Source organism: Talpa occidentalis, unplaced genomic scaffold, assembly GCF_014898055.3.
Source record: "Talpa occidentalis isolate TD23 unplaced genomic scaffold, MPIMG_talOcc4v2.1 talOcc4.3, whole genome shotgun sequence".
Classification (NCBI taxonomy): Eukaryota; Metazoa; Chordata; class Mammalia; order Eulipotyphla; family Talpidae; genus Talpa; species Talpa occidentalis.
This window is the reverse complement of record NW_023603184.1, coordinates 90,646,326-90,664,571: the sequence shown is the minus strand read 5'-3', so window position 1 is coordinate 90,664,571 and position 18,246 is coordinate 90,646,326. Positions and strand designations below refer to the sequence as shown.

Genomic DNA, 18,246 nt, shown 5'->3' with positions numbered 1-18,246 from the left:
TTTCTTAATTAGTTATAAGACTGCTCAGGCATTCTGTTCTTTTTTTTTTTTTTTTGAGTTATGCTTTGTTGAGCTATATGCTTTTATTTGTTTATGTTTTATTTTTATGCCTTTTCTTCTTTTTTACATAAGCAGTTTTTTCACTTTTTCCTTTAAGCAGTTTCCCTGTTTTTGAATCTTTTCAAAACCAGTTTATCTGTGACAAATGTTTGTCTTTATTTTTCAGATTGCTCTTAAGATGTTTGTCTTTACTGATCTCATTTTCACTACAATGTGATTTTCCTGGATTAATTTCTAAATTTATACTACCTGGAACTTACAATACTCTATCACTCTGAAGACTTGTGACTTTCTTCAATTTGAGAAAACTATCAGCTTGGTCTCTTTGAATATACCTTCTCCATCATTCCTTATATTACTTCTGTGATTCCTGGTAGAGATCACTTAGAGTCTCTTAATTTATCTTCCATGCTTCCTAACCACTCTTTCATATTTTGTGTCACTGTCTTTTTTGGTATGTTCTTTTAAAATTTCTTAGTGATATTTTCAGAAATGTTGTCTGTGTTCTGTATCAAAAATGTTCTTCCAATTGAGTTTAAAAAATTATTTATGTCAATATGTTCTTGTTTTATTTCTTTTAAATTTCCTTTTCTTATGAGTATTGATTATATTTCTCTATCAGCAGATCATGAATATTTTTATTTCAAAGCTTTCTCTGCATACATTTTTATTGTCATTTTATTTGGTGAGAATACATGTACTGATTATCAATTTTATTGTCTTTCTCACTATTAAACTTCTGTGGGTGTTTTGGAGTTCAAATTGCCCACTTTCTTTCTGTGGTGGCCTCTCCCTTCTACTTAATGTGATTGTTGAGCAATTACCTCCTCCTAGTACTCCCAAGCTCCTAATCCAGAACCAGGTCTGAGAGTTTGGAAGCCTTCCCTGGGAGGGCAGATGTGCTCCTTGGCTCAGGTCACAGAGCCAGCCATGCTTATGCTCACCTGCTTCTCAAGATACAAACTCTGTAGGAACCATAGCCACCCTCAGTGGCATTGCTCAGTGTCCTTTTATCAATGTTCTTTTCTAAACAGGAAACTTGACTGTGTCCTGCATCTCAGATAAATGCATTTAAACTATATCTCGCCATAGGATCCAAATTCCAATCTACCTCTTTCTGCTTCTTCAGCTGCAGCAGAACTTCAGATTCATAGGAATGATTTCTTCTTGCCCTTTGTCCCATTTTTCATCTTGAAATTATAATATTTTCAGTTCTTCTCTTGAACCAGAAATGTATGGGTCTGACCTTTAACCAGGGTCAGACTGGTGTCCCCTTCACCAATGACATTTAACTTGTGCATTCTATGTTAGTGTGCATTCTGTTTCACAGAGACTCTTTGTGGGAGTCACAAGCTCTATTGTAGAAACACTGGTTTCTTCTGAGTCATGTTTTCAGGGATTCCCTTTCTCATAACTTATGATTCAAATATTTAACATGAGAACAGAACACCTGACAGGCTATCTGAGAGAGCGAGTTTTTAAATCTAACTCTGCTGTTTAGATTGGTAGCCCTTGGGAAATATTTTGCCACATCGAGCCTTTATTTTCTAATCTGGAACTTTTTAGGTTAAGAAAATTAAATAGCATGTTATCTACGAAAGCACTATGAAAGTAGTGAAGTAATATGAAATGCTTAGCTGTCTCATGTAGATGGAAAACAATGGAAATGTATTTGGAACCAGTCCAGACTGTCCTAGTTGAGAGCTGTTTGGGAAGTTATTATTTCACATATTCATTCAGCCAATATTAACCGAGCAACTGCAGAAGACAGGTGCCGACCTGGGCACAGTGAGATGATCTGGCCCCAAATGGTAGGATCGCACCTGTGCTTTACTTTTCTTCTAATTGTTGAAGTTAGATTGGTGCGAATAAACAACTGTGATTTTAAAAACAGGCAGAAACAAAGTCTGAGGAAAATAGGGAAGTTAGTTAGAGATTAAAATCTCTTAGTCACTTTTTGACGCATCTGCTGTCTTCACTGGTATTTTCTTGGTTTAAGTGATAAAGCATTAGATGACTGGGCCAGATGAACAACGCAGATATTTGAAAATACTTATTTTCACAAAAGTATTAGCTATTTAGCAAGTTTCTACATAGTCAGTACAACTTCCTCTTCTCTACATATTTACTTTTAACTGTCAACTTATCCTTATTCTCCCCTTCTGGACTCATCTCTCCTGCTGGAGATGAAATTCTTTAAAAAAGAAAAAAGAGATTGATATGTGTGCCAGATTCTTGCTAGTTCTTTATTCCCTGGTAAACTCCAATCTTCACATGAGCACAGATATATAAGTTAATAAGAGGTATGATTTGGTCGCTCACTCATCTTATAGCCATATAAACTGTATTATAGTATAGAAAGAAATTAGCTGAGCCAGACATTTTATTGCTTTGATTTATGGCTTGTGTATTATATTGGAAACCATAAGGATTGTTGCTAAATGTTACTGTTATTGAGGCTTGGAAAATTCTTTTTTTTTTTTTTTTTTTTTTTAAGTTTTTTTTTTTATTTATTTTATAGAGGCATGTTTTATTCATTTATTTGTTTTGTTTGTTTGTTTGTTTTGTTTATACATGCACTGGGTACAGTCAGAAGCGCGGGAGGGTGAGAGAATTCACCAGAGCCAGAGCGGGGAGCAGAGCAGGCAGAAGGACAGAAGTACACTGCTGAGGGGAGCAGCGGGCGGCAGGAGAGGTCTGCGCGCCATGTGGGACCCTCCTCCGGTGGCCGGGGAGCAGCCGGGGATCGAACCGGCGCCGCAGAGGCTGCGGGCAGCTTCGCAACCCAGCGCTCAACCGCTGCGCCACTGGGGAGGCCCTGAGGCTTGGAAAATTCTGCCCAGTGACTGTTTAGTCCCTGAAATAGGGAACCAGCTGTTTTCCTGGTTTAAGCATTTAAAGAAAATATATGTATTATTTTCTTACCCTTAGGCCTTCACCTTCCAAATGTACTTTTTCCTCTCTTCCTTTTTAGTCTTCATCTGTCCCTTCCAAATCGCTTCATACAAAAGATCACTTGTTTCCAACTCTCTACCTTTCGTTGAGATGATGTTCACAGGCCAATCTGAGCTGTGTCTGACTGTTGGACTTGTGTGTGTGTGTGTGTGTGTGTGCATTTAAAGATTTACTTTATTCATTTATGCATACAAGAGTTGGGGGTGTAGGCCAGAGGTAAAGGTAGTGAGAGGATTCACCAGAGACAGCGTGGGGAACAGAACAGGCAGATCTACTGAAATACACTGCTGAGGAGAGCAGCTGGCTAGACAGGAGAGGTCTGCTGCATCATGTGGGTCACCTTCCAGGTGTGGGATCAAAGTCAGGCAGCAGTGGCTGGCGATAGCTTGATAGCACTGCATCTTTAACCCCTGCACCACCAGGGAGGCCTTGACTGCTGGACTTATTATGAGAAAGATAACAAAAAAAGGAGTGGAGCAGAAGTCAGGAGGAGGAAGAATGAGCCTTTGAATGTGCTTGTCAGGTGCCTTCTGTCTGGTTTGCTTTGTCTTCCCTTCTCTCCACCATGTATGTAGGCCAGTCGAGGCCCTGTGATGTCTGCTGAACATTAGAACAGCCACTTCATTCCACCTCTGTGTGCTGGGGGCAGTGGAGGAAGGAAGTAAATAAGAAGTCAAGGTGCTCAGCCAAGCTCTAAGTTTAGCTCTCCAAAAAAGCCTTTCAGAACAAGTTGGCTTCCCCTTTTTGGTGTAAAAAATAAATTTTCCAACAGAAAAGACTGTTTCAGTGCTCTTGGTTTATAGACTGATGGTGGTAGTTATTGAACATTTACTAAATTCCCGTCACTGTTCTAAACTTTTTTATCTCTACTCACTCAATCCTCATAATCCCAGTGTTAGCTTCTATTATTGTCTTCATTTGCGGATGGGAGAAGCCCAGAATATAAATATTTCAAATGAATGGGAGGGGTTGTTAGTGCCAGAAGGAAAGGAAAAAAATTAATGACAAATCTCAACACCCAGAAGTCAATTTCTGTCTTCATTGGAGTTTCTAATAATTAGCACTGTTTTTCTTTCTTGCAGCAAAACTTGAAGAAAAAGTGCGTGGAGTACCAATCTCTGCAGTTACAGGAACATCGCTTGCTTCATGGTAAATGTGATTTCCTGTTCACAAACCACAATATTATTTATTTCATCCTTTCAATATTTATGTCTTTAAGTTGTTTTAAGATTATCATTACAAGAAAGATTTGTCTGGCATGGGTCTAGGATAGCAGTTTGTGTTTCTTTGGCGTGACCTTTGGAGTGACCTATATATTTGGAGGGAGGGGTAAGTCATGTGACACCCCTGTTCCACATGCATAAAACACACACACACACACACACACACACTTGCAGAAGGCACCTGTAGATTTTAGAAGTAGGAATGATTGTCTATGTCTCCTACTACTTCAGCGGATGAATTAAGAGAGAAATTCAGGGCCTCCCCAGTGGCGCAGCGGTTGAGCACTGGGTTGCGAAGCTGCCTGCAGCCTATGCAGCGCCGGTTTGATCCCCAGCTGCTCCCTGGCCACTGGAGGAGGGTCCCACATGGCGCGCAGACCTCTCCTGCTGCCCGCTGCTCCCCTCAGCAGTGTACTTCTGTCCTTCTGCCTGCTCTGCTCCCTGCTCTGGCTCTGGTGAATTCTCTCACCGTCCTGCGCTTCTGACTGTACCCAGTGCTTGTATAAATAAATAAATAAATAAATCAGGCTGGAATGGGACATGCATCTTAGGCAGAGTTTCTTCCCAAGATAGATACATTAGGTAGAATACATATATTCTCCCTAAGATAATGTTTAAGGTACATAAACACGTAGAAATCTTTCTTTGTGGCCCTAAACCCAAGACAGAAATGTGGATGTAACTGTTACCATAGTGTTCATTCTGAGGGGAGACTTTGTTAATTTGACATATACTGTGTGACTGGTATACCTGAGGAATGAACTTGTATGTAGAAATAATTCCCTGAAACCACTAGCTATGTGGGTATGAAATATAAGCTATCTCTTCTCCAGAGAATTGTTTCATGACTGAGAATATCCCATAAATGATATCCCATTTATAGATAACAGAATATATTTCTTTCTTTCTTAGGCACTAATTTATGTCTTAGAGGTTTGTGTTGAAGTTCTGGGTTTTTTTGGTTGTTAGGATTTTTAGTGAAACTTATGTATCATTTATCTTTTATATAAGTTTTAATTAAAATTTAAAAAAATTAATAACATTTTTGGAGGGAGACTAAAATTTGTTAGTAAAACAGACACAAAAAGAAACTATCACCTGGATTTATATAAATTGTAGGTGTTTGGGAAGCCTTTGCTTCCATTTTTGAAACATTCTGGAATGGAGATAGGGTTTGATAAATATAGGTAATCCTAAACTTCATGGAAATGCCTTTGTACAGACAGAGTCCTTAGGCTAGGATTAAGGAGACCAGTTTCTCATAAGGCCATTGTTGTACATGTTACACAAATTTTAATGATATATATGTATTTTTTTTTTATTGAGGTAGTGTTGCATTGTTTGTATTTTGGAAGTATAGGATACCTCCCTTCTGGTGATAGTACTATAATGAACCCTCCACCCAAGCACCCATAGTTCACTATGACAGTCCATTGTACTCCCTCCCCACTCCTTGCTTGTCCCTTTCCTTTCCCCTCAGAATGTCCCAGTTCTATAGTCTGCTTTCAAAGGCAAGGTTTTGAGTTTGGCTTAATCTGACCCTTTTCCTGGTTTTTCTATATTCCACATTTAAAGGATACTGTCCAGTATTTGTCTTTCTCCTTCTGGCATATTTCACTTAGCAAAATACCTTCCAGCTCCATCCATGGTGATGCAAATTGCATGAGTTTGTCTTTTTGATTGCTGGAAAGTATTCCATTGTGTGTATATGCCACATCTTCTTGATCTATTTATCTGTTCTGAGGCACTTAGGTTGTTTCTATAGTTTAGCTATAGTAAAGAGTGCTGCAAAAAACTTGGGAGTGCAAATGACCTTTTGAATTAGTGTTTTTGAATTTTTTAATATTTTTTATTTATTTAAATATTTTATTTTATATAATTCTTACATCTTTTTTCATCTTTGCACAATGTATGCATTTTCATTTTGGTTATATTTCCCATACAATTGAACCCCCCCCCCCCCCCCCCCGCCCCCCCCCCCCCCCCCCCCCCCCCCCCCCCCCCCCGGTTTATAGTTGCTTGTTGATTTTGATTTTTACTTTGTATTGATTAGTCTTTTTCCTGGTCTCTTATTTAGGTTTTCCATGCCTAGAAGTGAAATTACTGGGTTGAATGGCAGATCCATGCATAATGTTTTGAGACGAATCCATACTGTTTTCCATAAGGGCTGGACCAATTTACATTCCCACTAACAGTGTAGGAGGGTTCCCTTTCCTCCACATCCTTGACAGTGATATGGGAACTGTAGGTTTTCAGGCCTAGTCTCCCAGCCAGGAATGGATCCCAGGCTGCAGTGGCAGCGCTGAGCCCCAGCCACTAGACCACCAATGGGGTTGGTGTCTCACGAAGCTGCAGCAGGAACTTCGCAGATGCTCAGGCAAGCAAGCAAGAAGAGGCAGATTTGTTTAGGAAAAGAAAAAGCTTATTGAGGAGAAAAGAAACAGAAATAAAGTAGGACTCCCAGGCCATGGAAACGGGGCGGGGGGGGGGGGGGGGCCAAGAGAGCCCAAGTGTAGTCATGCCTCAGGGAATATAGACCTTCTTTCCCTAATTATTCTAAAGTTCCACCAGTCTCTGTGATTGGTTAGTTCTCGGTGGTCTCACTGATTGCCAAAATGTCTCTGTGCCCCAGCCCTTATCTTTCTTTCTTCATTGCCCTCGATTTAGAATGTCTTGTTGACCCTAAGGTCATAAAGTAAGTCCCTAATGTCAAAAGTCCTGGGGTGTTTGATTAGTCCCCTTTGTAATTTGTGGCCCTTATCTCTGGAGCCTTCCTTAACTCTCCTGAAGTCCCTGCACTGCCCTTGAGGCTGCCTAATTATCCTTAACTTGCCCTAGGATTCACCAGCACTTGTTATTTCTGGTCTTTTGATATGGGCCTTTCTCATAGGTATAAGATGGTATCTTATGGTGGTCTTGATTTGCATTTCTATTATAATAAGTGATTGTGAACATTTTTTCATGTGCCTGCTAGCTGTTTTAATGTTTTCCTTCAAGAGGTGTTATAGGTACATTTTTTGAGCAATTAAGAGAGTTCTCCTTTAGTTTATTTTGTCTTTATCTACAATAAATATTCAGGGCATGAGATTCTACAAGGCAATTGTTCATCAATGAAGAGAAATTCATCAGCCTACTAGAAGAAATAACATAGGTTCTATTAGCAAAAAGGAAAGCATCATGACTAGTCACTGCAGTGCTGGCCCCACTCAACTTTGCTGATCAAATGGAAACATAATCTCTTTTTACATAGTCAACTAAGGACAAGGTAGAGCTGCCAGAGAATTAATCAGCACAACATAAAAGCATTTCTTAGTGTGCAATGTTCTATGACTTTCCCTGAAGCAGTCACCTTTTAACTATGCCTTGCACAGGCTAGTACTCCAAAAACTCTCTTTTTCTTTTTTTAAGATTTATTTATTTATTTATATAAGCACTGGGTACCGTCAGAAGGGCGGGAGGGTGAGAGAATTCACCAGAGCCAGAGCGGGGAGCAGAGCAGGCAGACTGACGAAATACACTGCTGAGGGGAGCAGCAGGCTGCAGGAGAGGTCTGCACGCCATGTGGGACCCTCTCTGGTGGCCGGGGATCGAACCGGCGCTGCAGAGGCTGTGGGCAGCTTCACAGCCCAGCGCTCAACCGCTGCGCCCCCAAAACTCTCCTTTCTATCAGCAGCATACCACCTCCTTTGGGAGGCCCCCAAAACTCTCCTTTCTATCAGCAGCATACCACCAGCTCAAATAACACAGAAGCAAGTAGCAAGTGGCTAGGAGTACAGGGATGCTTACTTGGTGCAGTACCACCCCCGACTATTTAACTAATCCAAGAAATATGGACTATTGAGACTAGAAGTTATTTCTGTTTTGAATAATTTTGAATTACTTGTTTATAATCAGGTTATAAGTACAATTTATGTAACTGTTTCCCATATACTTAGGTGTTATAATAATTTTATGATTATGTAAAAATGGCTTTTAATCAGAAGAACTAAATGGAGGAAATCCATAAGAAAACATTTCCCCATGTATATTCTTTGGAATCCCATTTCTGTGAGAATTTTAATGAAAGATTCCAGAATCACTTAAGTTTTGAAGATTTCAGATGAGTTGAACTGTTCTCCTGTAAAGAATCTTATTTAAATTTATTTAATCTAAAATTTCTATTTTCATGACTATGAAATCCTTTTATATGGAAGGTAGTCCATGAAAAATAGTTGGGAAAATTCAACTATTTTATCACATTACTTATTCATGAAAGTCAAAGTTCAGTGAAAAATATTATTCACTTTCACTTTTTCTTGTGCCCTTCAAAGAGAAATTTTGGTGTGTTTACTTATAGGGAATGATACTTAGATTCATTCCTTAGCAGACTTTGTTTTCTGTATTTCAGGCGATGCAGCTAACTGCCCATGTTTGGAAAACATGGACATAGATGAATCAACTTTGTTTGGAAACCTGCCTGGACCAAGCTTGATGCTCATGGACCAGAATCGATTATCCAGTGAGAGTAGCTGTAGGAGCTGGCTGAGCTCCATGACGATTGACAGTGAGGATGGCTACCAGACATGTATGTCTGAGGACTCAGCCAGGGGAGCCTTCAGCCGCCAGACAAGCACAGATGACGAGTGCTTTGTCCCCAAGGATGGGGATGATTTTCTGAAGAGATCTTCTTCCCGGAGGAACCGGAGCATTAGTACCACCAGCAGTGGGTCCATGTCTCCTTTGTGGGAGGGCAACTTTTCAAGCATGTTTGGGACCCTACCTCGGAAAAGCAGAAGGGGAAGTGTCCGGAAGCAACTTTTGAAATTCATCCCTGGCCTTCACCATGCTGTGGAAGAGGAAGAGAGTCGCTTTTGAGGGGATACAAATACATCTACACTCGTCTAGATCAATTCCATCCAGCTTAGTGGAAAAAGTACAGCTGAAATGCAAAACTGATGTCCTATTTCATGGCAATAGTGACCTTTATTTAAATTTTTGTACCTTTTTTTGTTTCTTAAATCATGAAACTGGAGCAGCTCAAGGTCTAAGCAGATGGTAGAAAAACTAATTAGTAAGACGGTTAATAGAACAAATTAACTCAAGTGCTGGCTCATTTTAAAGCAGCAGTAATATTTAATTTCTATATTTTCTATGTGAAAAATTGAGAACTTTTGGAACTAAAATAACAACTATTACAATTGTTACAATAGTAGCAATTATTACAATTATTTGGATTGGTAATTGGTAAGCGCCAATACTTTATTTTTGCTTAAGTTCAGTGGCCTCTGGGGAGACTCACAGTCAATTTTGAATGTTTCTGTACAAATCCGTGGAGACTGATAAGGAGAGATGACCATCGGCCATTTCTTATATCCATACTTGCGAGGTAAGATTTAATCTGAAGGCTTATGCATCATAATATCCATGGAAAGATGCTTCAGACAGGCACTAAGGAAGATCATGTCCTGTTTGTAGGCAGCCTGAACCAGATGGGTGGGAATGTCATTTTTTGTACCTGATTCAACTCTTATTCTACCTGAACATTGATAATAAATCTAGAATTCGCAAGATCCTACATTTTTGTCAATAGTTTTTTTTTTTTTTTTAAACCAAGGTGTCTAAAATTTGAAACATTAGTGTTGGAAAAAGTCTTCTACAGACTTTTCCACATTATTCTTCACTTATGTTATATATTCCAAATAGTTATTGACTCAGTATTCTTTTGCCTATTAATTATGTTCATATGTTACATCTAGCATTTCAATCATATTTTCATTCAGTGCCTATTAAAGTCCATGATTTCTCTGTTCTGGTAATACTGCTGCTCATTTCCTATATTCTAGAGCAGATAATCTGGACAATGCAAAAGCATTCCTTATTAATTTTAAGTTGTGTATGTGTGTGTGTGTGTGTGTGTGTGTGTGTGTTTGGAAGAAACAGACAGTGGAACTCTGCACTTATGTAAACTGAGGAAGACATTAGTTTATTTTGAGAAAAGAGGGACAGGTAAGGAAAATTGTAGGTAAGAAATAAATTTTAAAAATGAAAGGATTTTTGGTTGGGACCTGCTTCTACTAATTCTTTGAACCAAGAAGCATCCAGTGGGCTCTGCTTGAGATTCATCCCTATGAAAGCCAACACGAGTGTTTCACAGGACAGTGGCGCTCCTCTCTGCCATTTACTGACTGTTAAGTGTGCTTTCCATGTTTTACTCTCTATAGCCCTGTAGATAGGTGTTATGTACACAGATAAATAATTGCAATCTGAAAAAGTTCCCCTGGTCAGTGGTAAGACTGCAACTAGAAGCCAGTTCTTCCTGACCCTAGCCTATTCTGGTCTTTCTACAAATTTTTTATTCTTTTTCTGGTTCTGTATAGTTATCACTGTGGCACTTGGTGATACACAGTTGTAAATACTGCATGGATCAAGACATTATCTTTGGAAACAGGAAAATTAACACACATTAATAGTGATTCTTTCTCCAGGCCTCCACAAACAAGTTTTAAGATGTGGACAAATTAATAATTGCACAGTTGGCAATATAATTTTATTTTCAACAAGGGCTTTGCAAGCCAGTTGTGGTTTGACTAATATGCTTACTTCTCATTGTAGGCTACAATTATCATACTAAGGATCTACTTACATAAGTGTAGCTTTTTCTGTTAATTGTAATTCAAGTGCAGGGGAAAGACATATCACATTTTATTTTTAAAGATTTATTTATTTATGCATACAAGAACTGGGGTGCAGGCCAGAGGTATGGGGGTGAGAGTATTCACCAGAGACAGAATGGAGAACAGAACAGGCAGACTGACTGAAATACACTGCTGAGGGAGTAGCGGGTGAGACAGGAGAGGTCTGCTGCACCATGTGGGTTAGCTACCTGGCCAGCTTAGGGTCAAACTCTGGTGATAGCTTGATAGCACTGTCTCTAACCCCTGTGCCATCTGGGAGGCCCAGGACATAGCACATTTATTTGAAGAAAGACGACTGGAATTCTTCCACAGTGTGAATAATGTTTCGAGAACTATGACAGGTCATCTGGGAAAACAGAGCCTTGGTAATTATCTTTTCTTGTGGCTTTAAGTGGTAAATATAGTGTGTACTTCTGTTTTACAGATCATCAAACCAGAGAAAAGGGACAGAGCATATTGTTCAGTAGCCTGTGCTACAAAGAATTAGAGTCTAAGGTTAGATATGTTCTGGAAAAAAAGAAAAACACTTGTTAACCAATGTACAGGAAGTAAGGTTATGTCATGATCTGTGTGAACACAATTTGTAAGAAAACTGTTGTTTAGTGGAAATGTGGGTAAATTTCTCACGGCTTAGCTTTTCCGACTGAGCCTGACTTTAGTGAGGCTTTAGAAAATTTTATTTCTCTAATTTTTTTGGTGCATAGTGGCTCACTTTAATATAATTTTCTAGGGAAAGACTTGAAAAATGAAATTTTTTTAACCCCAAACTGCCAAATATGTAATATTGGTGAATTGTACTTATTGACAATTTATTATGAAAAGGCATTTTTCTATCAAGTGTGGCATTGATAAGCCAAATGGGAATTAAATATACTGGGAATTAATCTGTCATGTAACCAAAGGAATACCACCATGTCAAAATGATTGCAATTGTAATTTTTCCAACTTTTTGTTTCAAAAATTTCTACTTGGCAATACTTGTATATCTTAGTTGCATGATACAAACAGTATTAAAAATCCAAGCTTGAACTGAAGAAATAAAACTTGGACATAGTTCGTGGGTACTAATCATAAAGTGTAAGTATAGATGTGTACAATCTAAGTACAATAAATAATACATAGCTATATTGAGGGCTTCAGATCACAAAAGTATTGATACTTTGTATTCATTTACTTATAAAATGATAGTCAATAAAATAAAACCTTGACACCTTTCTAAAATAAAGAAAGCTATTCTTTAGTGTCTGAGTTTCTGTTCTCCCTTTCAACCTGAAATGCTTGTTTTAAAAGCAGATTTTGTTTTAAACCTGGGGTGACAATTTGACACCAAATTCTTTGTAGTCCTTGAAAGGCATTATCTGCTTACTTGAGAATTTATACTTGTATTAGCTTTATCTTAATGCTTAACAAATTACCACAAATGGAAAGGCTTTATACACATTTATTATCACAAAACTTCTGTGAATTGGTGTTTTGGGGGCCTCACAGGCTGCACTCAACAAGGGTAGAATTCTTACTTAGAGGTTTGCCTGGGGAAGGATCTACTACTAATCTCCCTCAGATTGTTGTCAAAATCATTTCCTTGGGGCCATAAGATTCAATGGAGGGAAAGAAAGACAGACTGCAAGCAAGGCAGAGTCATAAATAAAGCAATGTAACCACAGTGTTACATCCCATCATCTTTGCCATGTTCTGTTTTCACACACAATTACAGAGTGCACCCACACTCAAGAACAGGGATTAACAATGGCATGAGCATCAGAAGGTGGAGAGCAGGGGTTTACCTGAGAGTCTGCTCACACCACCATTAGGGACTTCACAATCTTTATAATATAAAGATGTTGAGCCTTCTTCAAACCATTTTGAGTAGAAATAAGTAGGAATGTCACTGTCTTTAATTTTATTTAGAGAAATGGTAGGATTAAAAAAACTTTGGAATAAAAAGAACCTGGCCAAGATTATATAACTGGCCAGAAAATGGAGTAAGAAACTGAATCCAAGGCTGTTACGAACCTTCCATTTTTGTCTCCTAAGTTCGAGAAATGGTAGGAGATTTTAGAAGAATAAAGAAATGAAATATTTGCTTTCAAATTCTGCTCAGAGTATGTCTGAATATTTTTTTTTAATAGAGGCATGTTTTATTTATTTATTTGTTTGTTTGTTTGTTTTTTTGTTTATACATGCACTGGGTACAGTCAGAAGCGCGGGAGGATGAGAGAACTCACCAGAGCAGAGCGGGGAGCAGGGAGGCCCGAATGTCTGAATATTTAAGTGAATTCAGTAGTTGGCATGTTGGACTGTCACTTCTATGTGGCTACATTTTTAGAAGAAGACAGGGACTGATTTCACAGTCAAATGAAATAAAACCTCATACTCAAAACTACACAGCACAAAAGGAAATAATTAGTCATGAGCAAAATCAGGAGCTATCACTCAAAGAATTACCAGAGTTTTGGAAAATCAAGCAGTTTTGAAGAACATGAAACATATATTTTAGGAATAAGGACAATTCCCTTAACCTGAAAAAGAACATCTACCAAAATCCTATTGCAAATTTCATAATGATAAATAAGTGGAAATTTTTCCTATAAGATTAGGTCTAACAAAAGGAGGTCTTCTTACCATTTCTGTTCACTATTGTACTGAAAGTTCTAGCTAGTGCAATAAGACAAGGAAAGGCGATAAACTGTATATAAACTGGGAAGGAAGATATAAAACCATCTTTGTTTCCAGAAGAATGGTTGTCTGTGAAAAATTCTAAATAATCAACAACATAAACAAAAAATCCTGGAACTAATAAATGAGTATATCAAGGTCACATGACACAGATTAATATACAATAAGTCAAATGATTTCCTAAATACCAACAATGAACAATTGAGAGTTGAAATTAAACAAATAATACCATTTGTAATAGATATAAAAAATGAATTATGTTCAGGATATATATGCGAAAAAGTAAAATGCTGATGAAAGAACTCTAAGAAAATCTAAGCAGGTAGATAGTCTGTGTTCATGAATTGGAAAGTTCAATAGTGTTAATATTTTTTTTTTTAATTTTTTTTTTTAAGAGGCATGTATTATTTATTTATTGTTTGTTTGTTTGTTTGTTTACACATGCACTGGGTACAGTCAGAAGCGCGGGAGGGTGAGAGAACTCACCAGAGCCAGAGCGGGGAGCAGAGCAGGCAGAAGGACCGAAGTACACTGCTGAGGGGAGCAGCGGGCGGCAGGAGAGGTCTGTGCGCCATGTGGGACCCTCCTCCCGTGGCCGGGGAGCAGCCGGGGATTCGAACCGGCGCTGCAGAGGCTGCGGGCAGCTTCGCAACCCAGCGCTCAACCGCCGCGCCACCAGGGAGGTCCCAATAGTGTTAATATTTTAATCCTAACTTAATGGATAGATTTAGTGAAATCCCAATCAAATTTACAACAAGCTATTTTGTAGAAACCAATACATATATTTTTATATGGGAAGGCAACAGACCTAGAATAGCCAATATAACACTCAAGAACACAATTTAAGAAATCACATTACACAATTTCAAGTCTTTCAATAAATCTACTGTAATAAGACAGCATGGTATGGCAAAAGACAAGACATACTCATCAATGAAAATGAATTGAGTGCCTACACTCACACAAATATAGCCACTGATCTTTGACAAAGGAATAAAGATAGTTAAATGGAGAAGGAATAATATTTTCAATAAATGGCTCCAGAACAATAGGACATCCATATGCATGACCTTCCATATTTCACAGAAAATAATTTAAAATAAATAATAAAACTAGATATAAAACATAAAAATATGAAAGTTACAGAATATAACATAGAAAACATTTAGATTGGGCCTCCCTGGTGGCGCAGCGGTTGAGCGCTGGGTTGCGAAGCTGCCCGCAGCCTCTGCAGCACCGGTTCGATCCCCGGCTGCTCCGCGGCCACCGGAGGAGGGTCCCACATGGCGCGCAGACCTCTCCTGCCGCCCGCTGCTCCCCTCAGCAGTGTACTTCGGTCCTTCTGCCTGCTCTGCTCCCCGCTGTGGCTCTGGTGAATTCTCTCACCCTCCTGTGCCTCTGACTATACCCAGTGCTTGTATAAATAAATAAATAAATATTAAAAAAAAAAAATTAAAAAAAAAAAAACTTACTTAAAAAAAAAAAAGAAAAAGAAAACATTTAGATTACCTTGAGTTTGAAGATGAGTGTTTATATAAACCAAAAGGATGATTCATGAAAGGAAATGCTAGTACATTGGATTTTTTTAAAATTAAAAACTGGTTTTGAAAAAATACTGTTAAGAAGTAAATGAAGAGGGCCTCCCTGGAGGCGCAAGGGGTTAAGCACCGCATTATGAAGCAATCCACAGCCTCTGCAACAGGAGTTCGATCCCTGGCCAGCCAGGGAGTAACCCACATAGTGCAGCAGACCTCTCTTGTCTCGCCCGCTGCTCGCATCAGCAGTGTATTTCAGTCAGTCTGCCTGTTCTGTTCCCCACTCTGTCTCTGCTGGGTCCTCTCACCCTCTGCATCTCTGGCCTGTACCCCAGCTCTTGTATGCATGAATAAATAAATCTTAAAAGAAAAATTAAATGAAAAGTCATAGATGTTGAGAAAATTTTTGCAAAACACATAAATGAAAAATGTCTTGTATTCAAAATTTTTATAAAAATTCAAAAAAAGAATGCACATAGCCCAATTATAATATATCAAAAGACTTGAACAAACACATCATCAAAGATGGCATGTAGATAGCAAATAAGTTAGAGAGTTCAATGTCATCCGTCACTCAGAATGTGCAAATTAAATTCACATGCTACATGGCTATTAGGATGACGGAAAAAAAGAAAAGTGACAATACCAATTGCTGGCAAGCATATGGATGTACAGGAATGCTCTTTCATTGCTGGTGCGAATGCAAAATTGTATAGCCACTTTGGAAGACAAAGGCAAAAGAATGCATAAACATTGTACTTTAGTTGAAAAGATTGTTTCCCGTGGGGGTAGGCAGTGTTGGGAGCCTGCTGCCCTAAAGGGAGCTGGAGTTTTTGGAGAACACCTGTTTACTCTGTATATTGCGTTACAGGACGTTAGAAGTTCTACAAACAGAACTTATTCCCAGAATTGACTCCCGTTCTCTGAGTACGTGCTGGTTTGTGCGCATGTTCCCTACTAACCGGGGAAACTTGTTTTCAGCAGTAACATATTAATCAGTATAAGCAAAAACATAATTGTATGTTATTTTCTTGTTCCTTTGTACATATCTTTAATAAAAGCTTGGGCTGGGAGAGTGAAAGGCAGAGCTGCGCTCGATGGCACTCTCCCCAGGCTCCCCCTGCTGCAAATTCATTTAGACTCTGAGTCTTCACTAATGGCAGAGAATTTATTGGCTGTTCTGTCTGTGACAAGGTTAACCATTCTGGTATTTATTTGTGTATATTGGAATTGAACTAATAATAAAGGAATAGTTGATGTGAACCATGTTTCTCATTGTTGGGTTGGAAGTTTATAGATAAGCAAAGGAAGACGCTAGTATTATTCATGTGGAGCTTGGAGTAGAGCTGCAGATATCAGTAGACACTCAACACTCATTAGCTTAATATAGATACAGATGATTTCATAAACAGTTATAGGCATATCACAGACAGAATCTAATATAGACATATATCTTAATAGTCGATTAGATGAGAGAACCTACAAGGAATGATATCCTAGTAGCAATAAGCACACTCAGCACCAAGATCTTGTAGTCTAATGTCATTCTCCCAAAACCAGGGTGCCTTAGAGAATTGATTGACTTGAGTGACTTCTTCTAGGACTTGAGCAGGGAATAGACAAAAAAAAAAAAAAAAAAAACAGAAAGAAAGAAAGAAAAAAAAGCCCAGAGTATTTAATAGGACCAGAATGTAAGAAAGTATTTAAAACACAAAGCAAATCAAAATCTCACAATGGGGCCTCCCTGGTGGCTCAAGGGCTTAAGCCCAACACTATGAAGCAATCCGCAGCCTCTAAACACTAGTTCGATGGCCCGCCAGGGAGCAGCCCACATGGCACAGCAGACCTCTCCTGTCTCCCCTGCTGCTCCCCTCAGCAGTGTATTTCAGTCATTCTGTACTTTCTGTTTCCCACCCTGTCTCTAGTGAATACCCTCACCCCTCACCCTGCACCTCTGACATGTATCCTAGCTCTTGTATGCATAAATAAATAAATATTAAAAAAATAAAATAAAAAGAAATGTGGGTATTATTTTGGCTTCCTGGACATATATGTTAATTCTCTCCATATGTATGGAAAAATCTCAGCTATTATTTCTTTGAATAGTGTCTCTATACCACCCCTCTTCGACTTACATTCTGTTCCCCACTCTGTCTCTGGTGAATATTCTCAGCCCCCACACCTCTGGCCTACCCCCCAGTTCTTCTATGCCAAAAAAAGGATGAAATTCTGTACTTTCCATGTCCTCAAATGTCCAGAATTTAATGTGTCAATATCTATTCAAACTTCACTACTACTGCAGCTAAATTATGGAGAAAATGAGAAAAAAAAAATGACTAGAGAATCAGCTTACTAGAGAAGCAGCTTATAAAACTGCTCAAATATAGCAACACTACCTTGTTACCTGTCAATAAAGGACATGTAAGTAAATTTTAAGTGTCTTTCTTAAATCACAAAATGGGTAAAACACTGGAGATGTTCTAGGTCTCTGATCCTAAGCAACTATACTTGAAGACACGGTTATCATTTCCTTACCACAATATTTTAGTTTTAAAATGCAGACAATGATCAAAAACAGGATGTGGGTGAGTAGTCATATATAACACTCCTCGACTAGACATTAGCTAAGTTAGTGGTTCTGTAAGAGCAATCTTCAGACAAGTGTTGACTTGCTGACTAAAAATCACCTGGAAACTCAACGTGCAGAGTCCCAGGCATCAGAGGTCATACAGTTTGTCCAGTCTGCTTGGATGGGGTCCAGGAATCTCCCTTTTAAAAAAGCTCTCCAAGAGATGTGTGGATAGTCAAGAAACCATTTGAGAAATATTCCTCTCTACTTGCTCTTGTATTTATAAAGAGATAAAGAAAAAAGTGTAAGAAATTTTATGAAAAATGTCAAAAATATATAATGACTTTAGAAATTAATAAAATATGTTTAGAAGAAAGCTACCTCCTAAAACTTTCCTAATAGACTTCTCATCTTGACTGTGTGAAATCTTTACTCTTTTTACTTCCTCATTTTCAGCAAGTGCCTCTGGCACATACACTTAACTGACGGAATGCAGACCAAAAAGCACTTCCCTTAACACCAGTGATTACTGTCTTCTTTTTTTTTTTTTTTTT

General features: G+C 38.6%; 1 protein-coding gene across 6 annotated transcripts in view; it reads left to right on the top strand.

The window, feature by feature from the left end:
- CYTIP (cytohesin 1 interacting protein) overlaps positions 1-12,135 on the top strand; it is a 75,371-nt gene extending 63,236 nt beyond the window's left edge. For all 6 annotated transcript variants that reach the window (XM_037523362.2, XM_037523361.2, XM_054699740.1 and 3 more), the window contains 2 exons: positions 4,098-4,164; positions 8,626-12,135. In XM_037523362.2, coding sequence (XP_037379259.1) covers positions 4,098-4,164; positions 8,626-9,092 — 534 coding nt within the window. In that variant the 3' untranslated portion in view covers positions 9,093-12,135. The remainder of the gene's footprint in view (positions 1-4,097; positions 4,165-8,625) is intronic.
- The last annotated feature ends 6,111 nt before the right edge of the window (positions 12,136-18,246 follow it).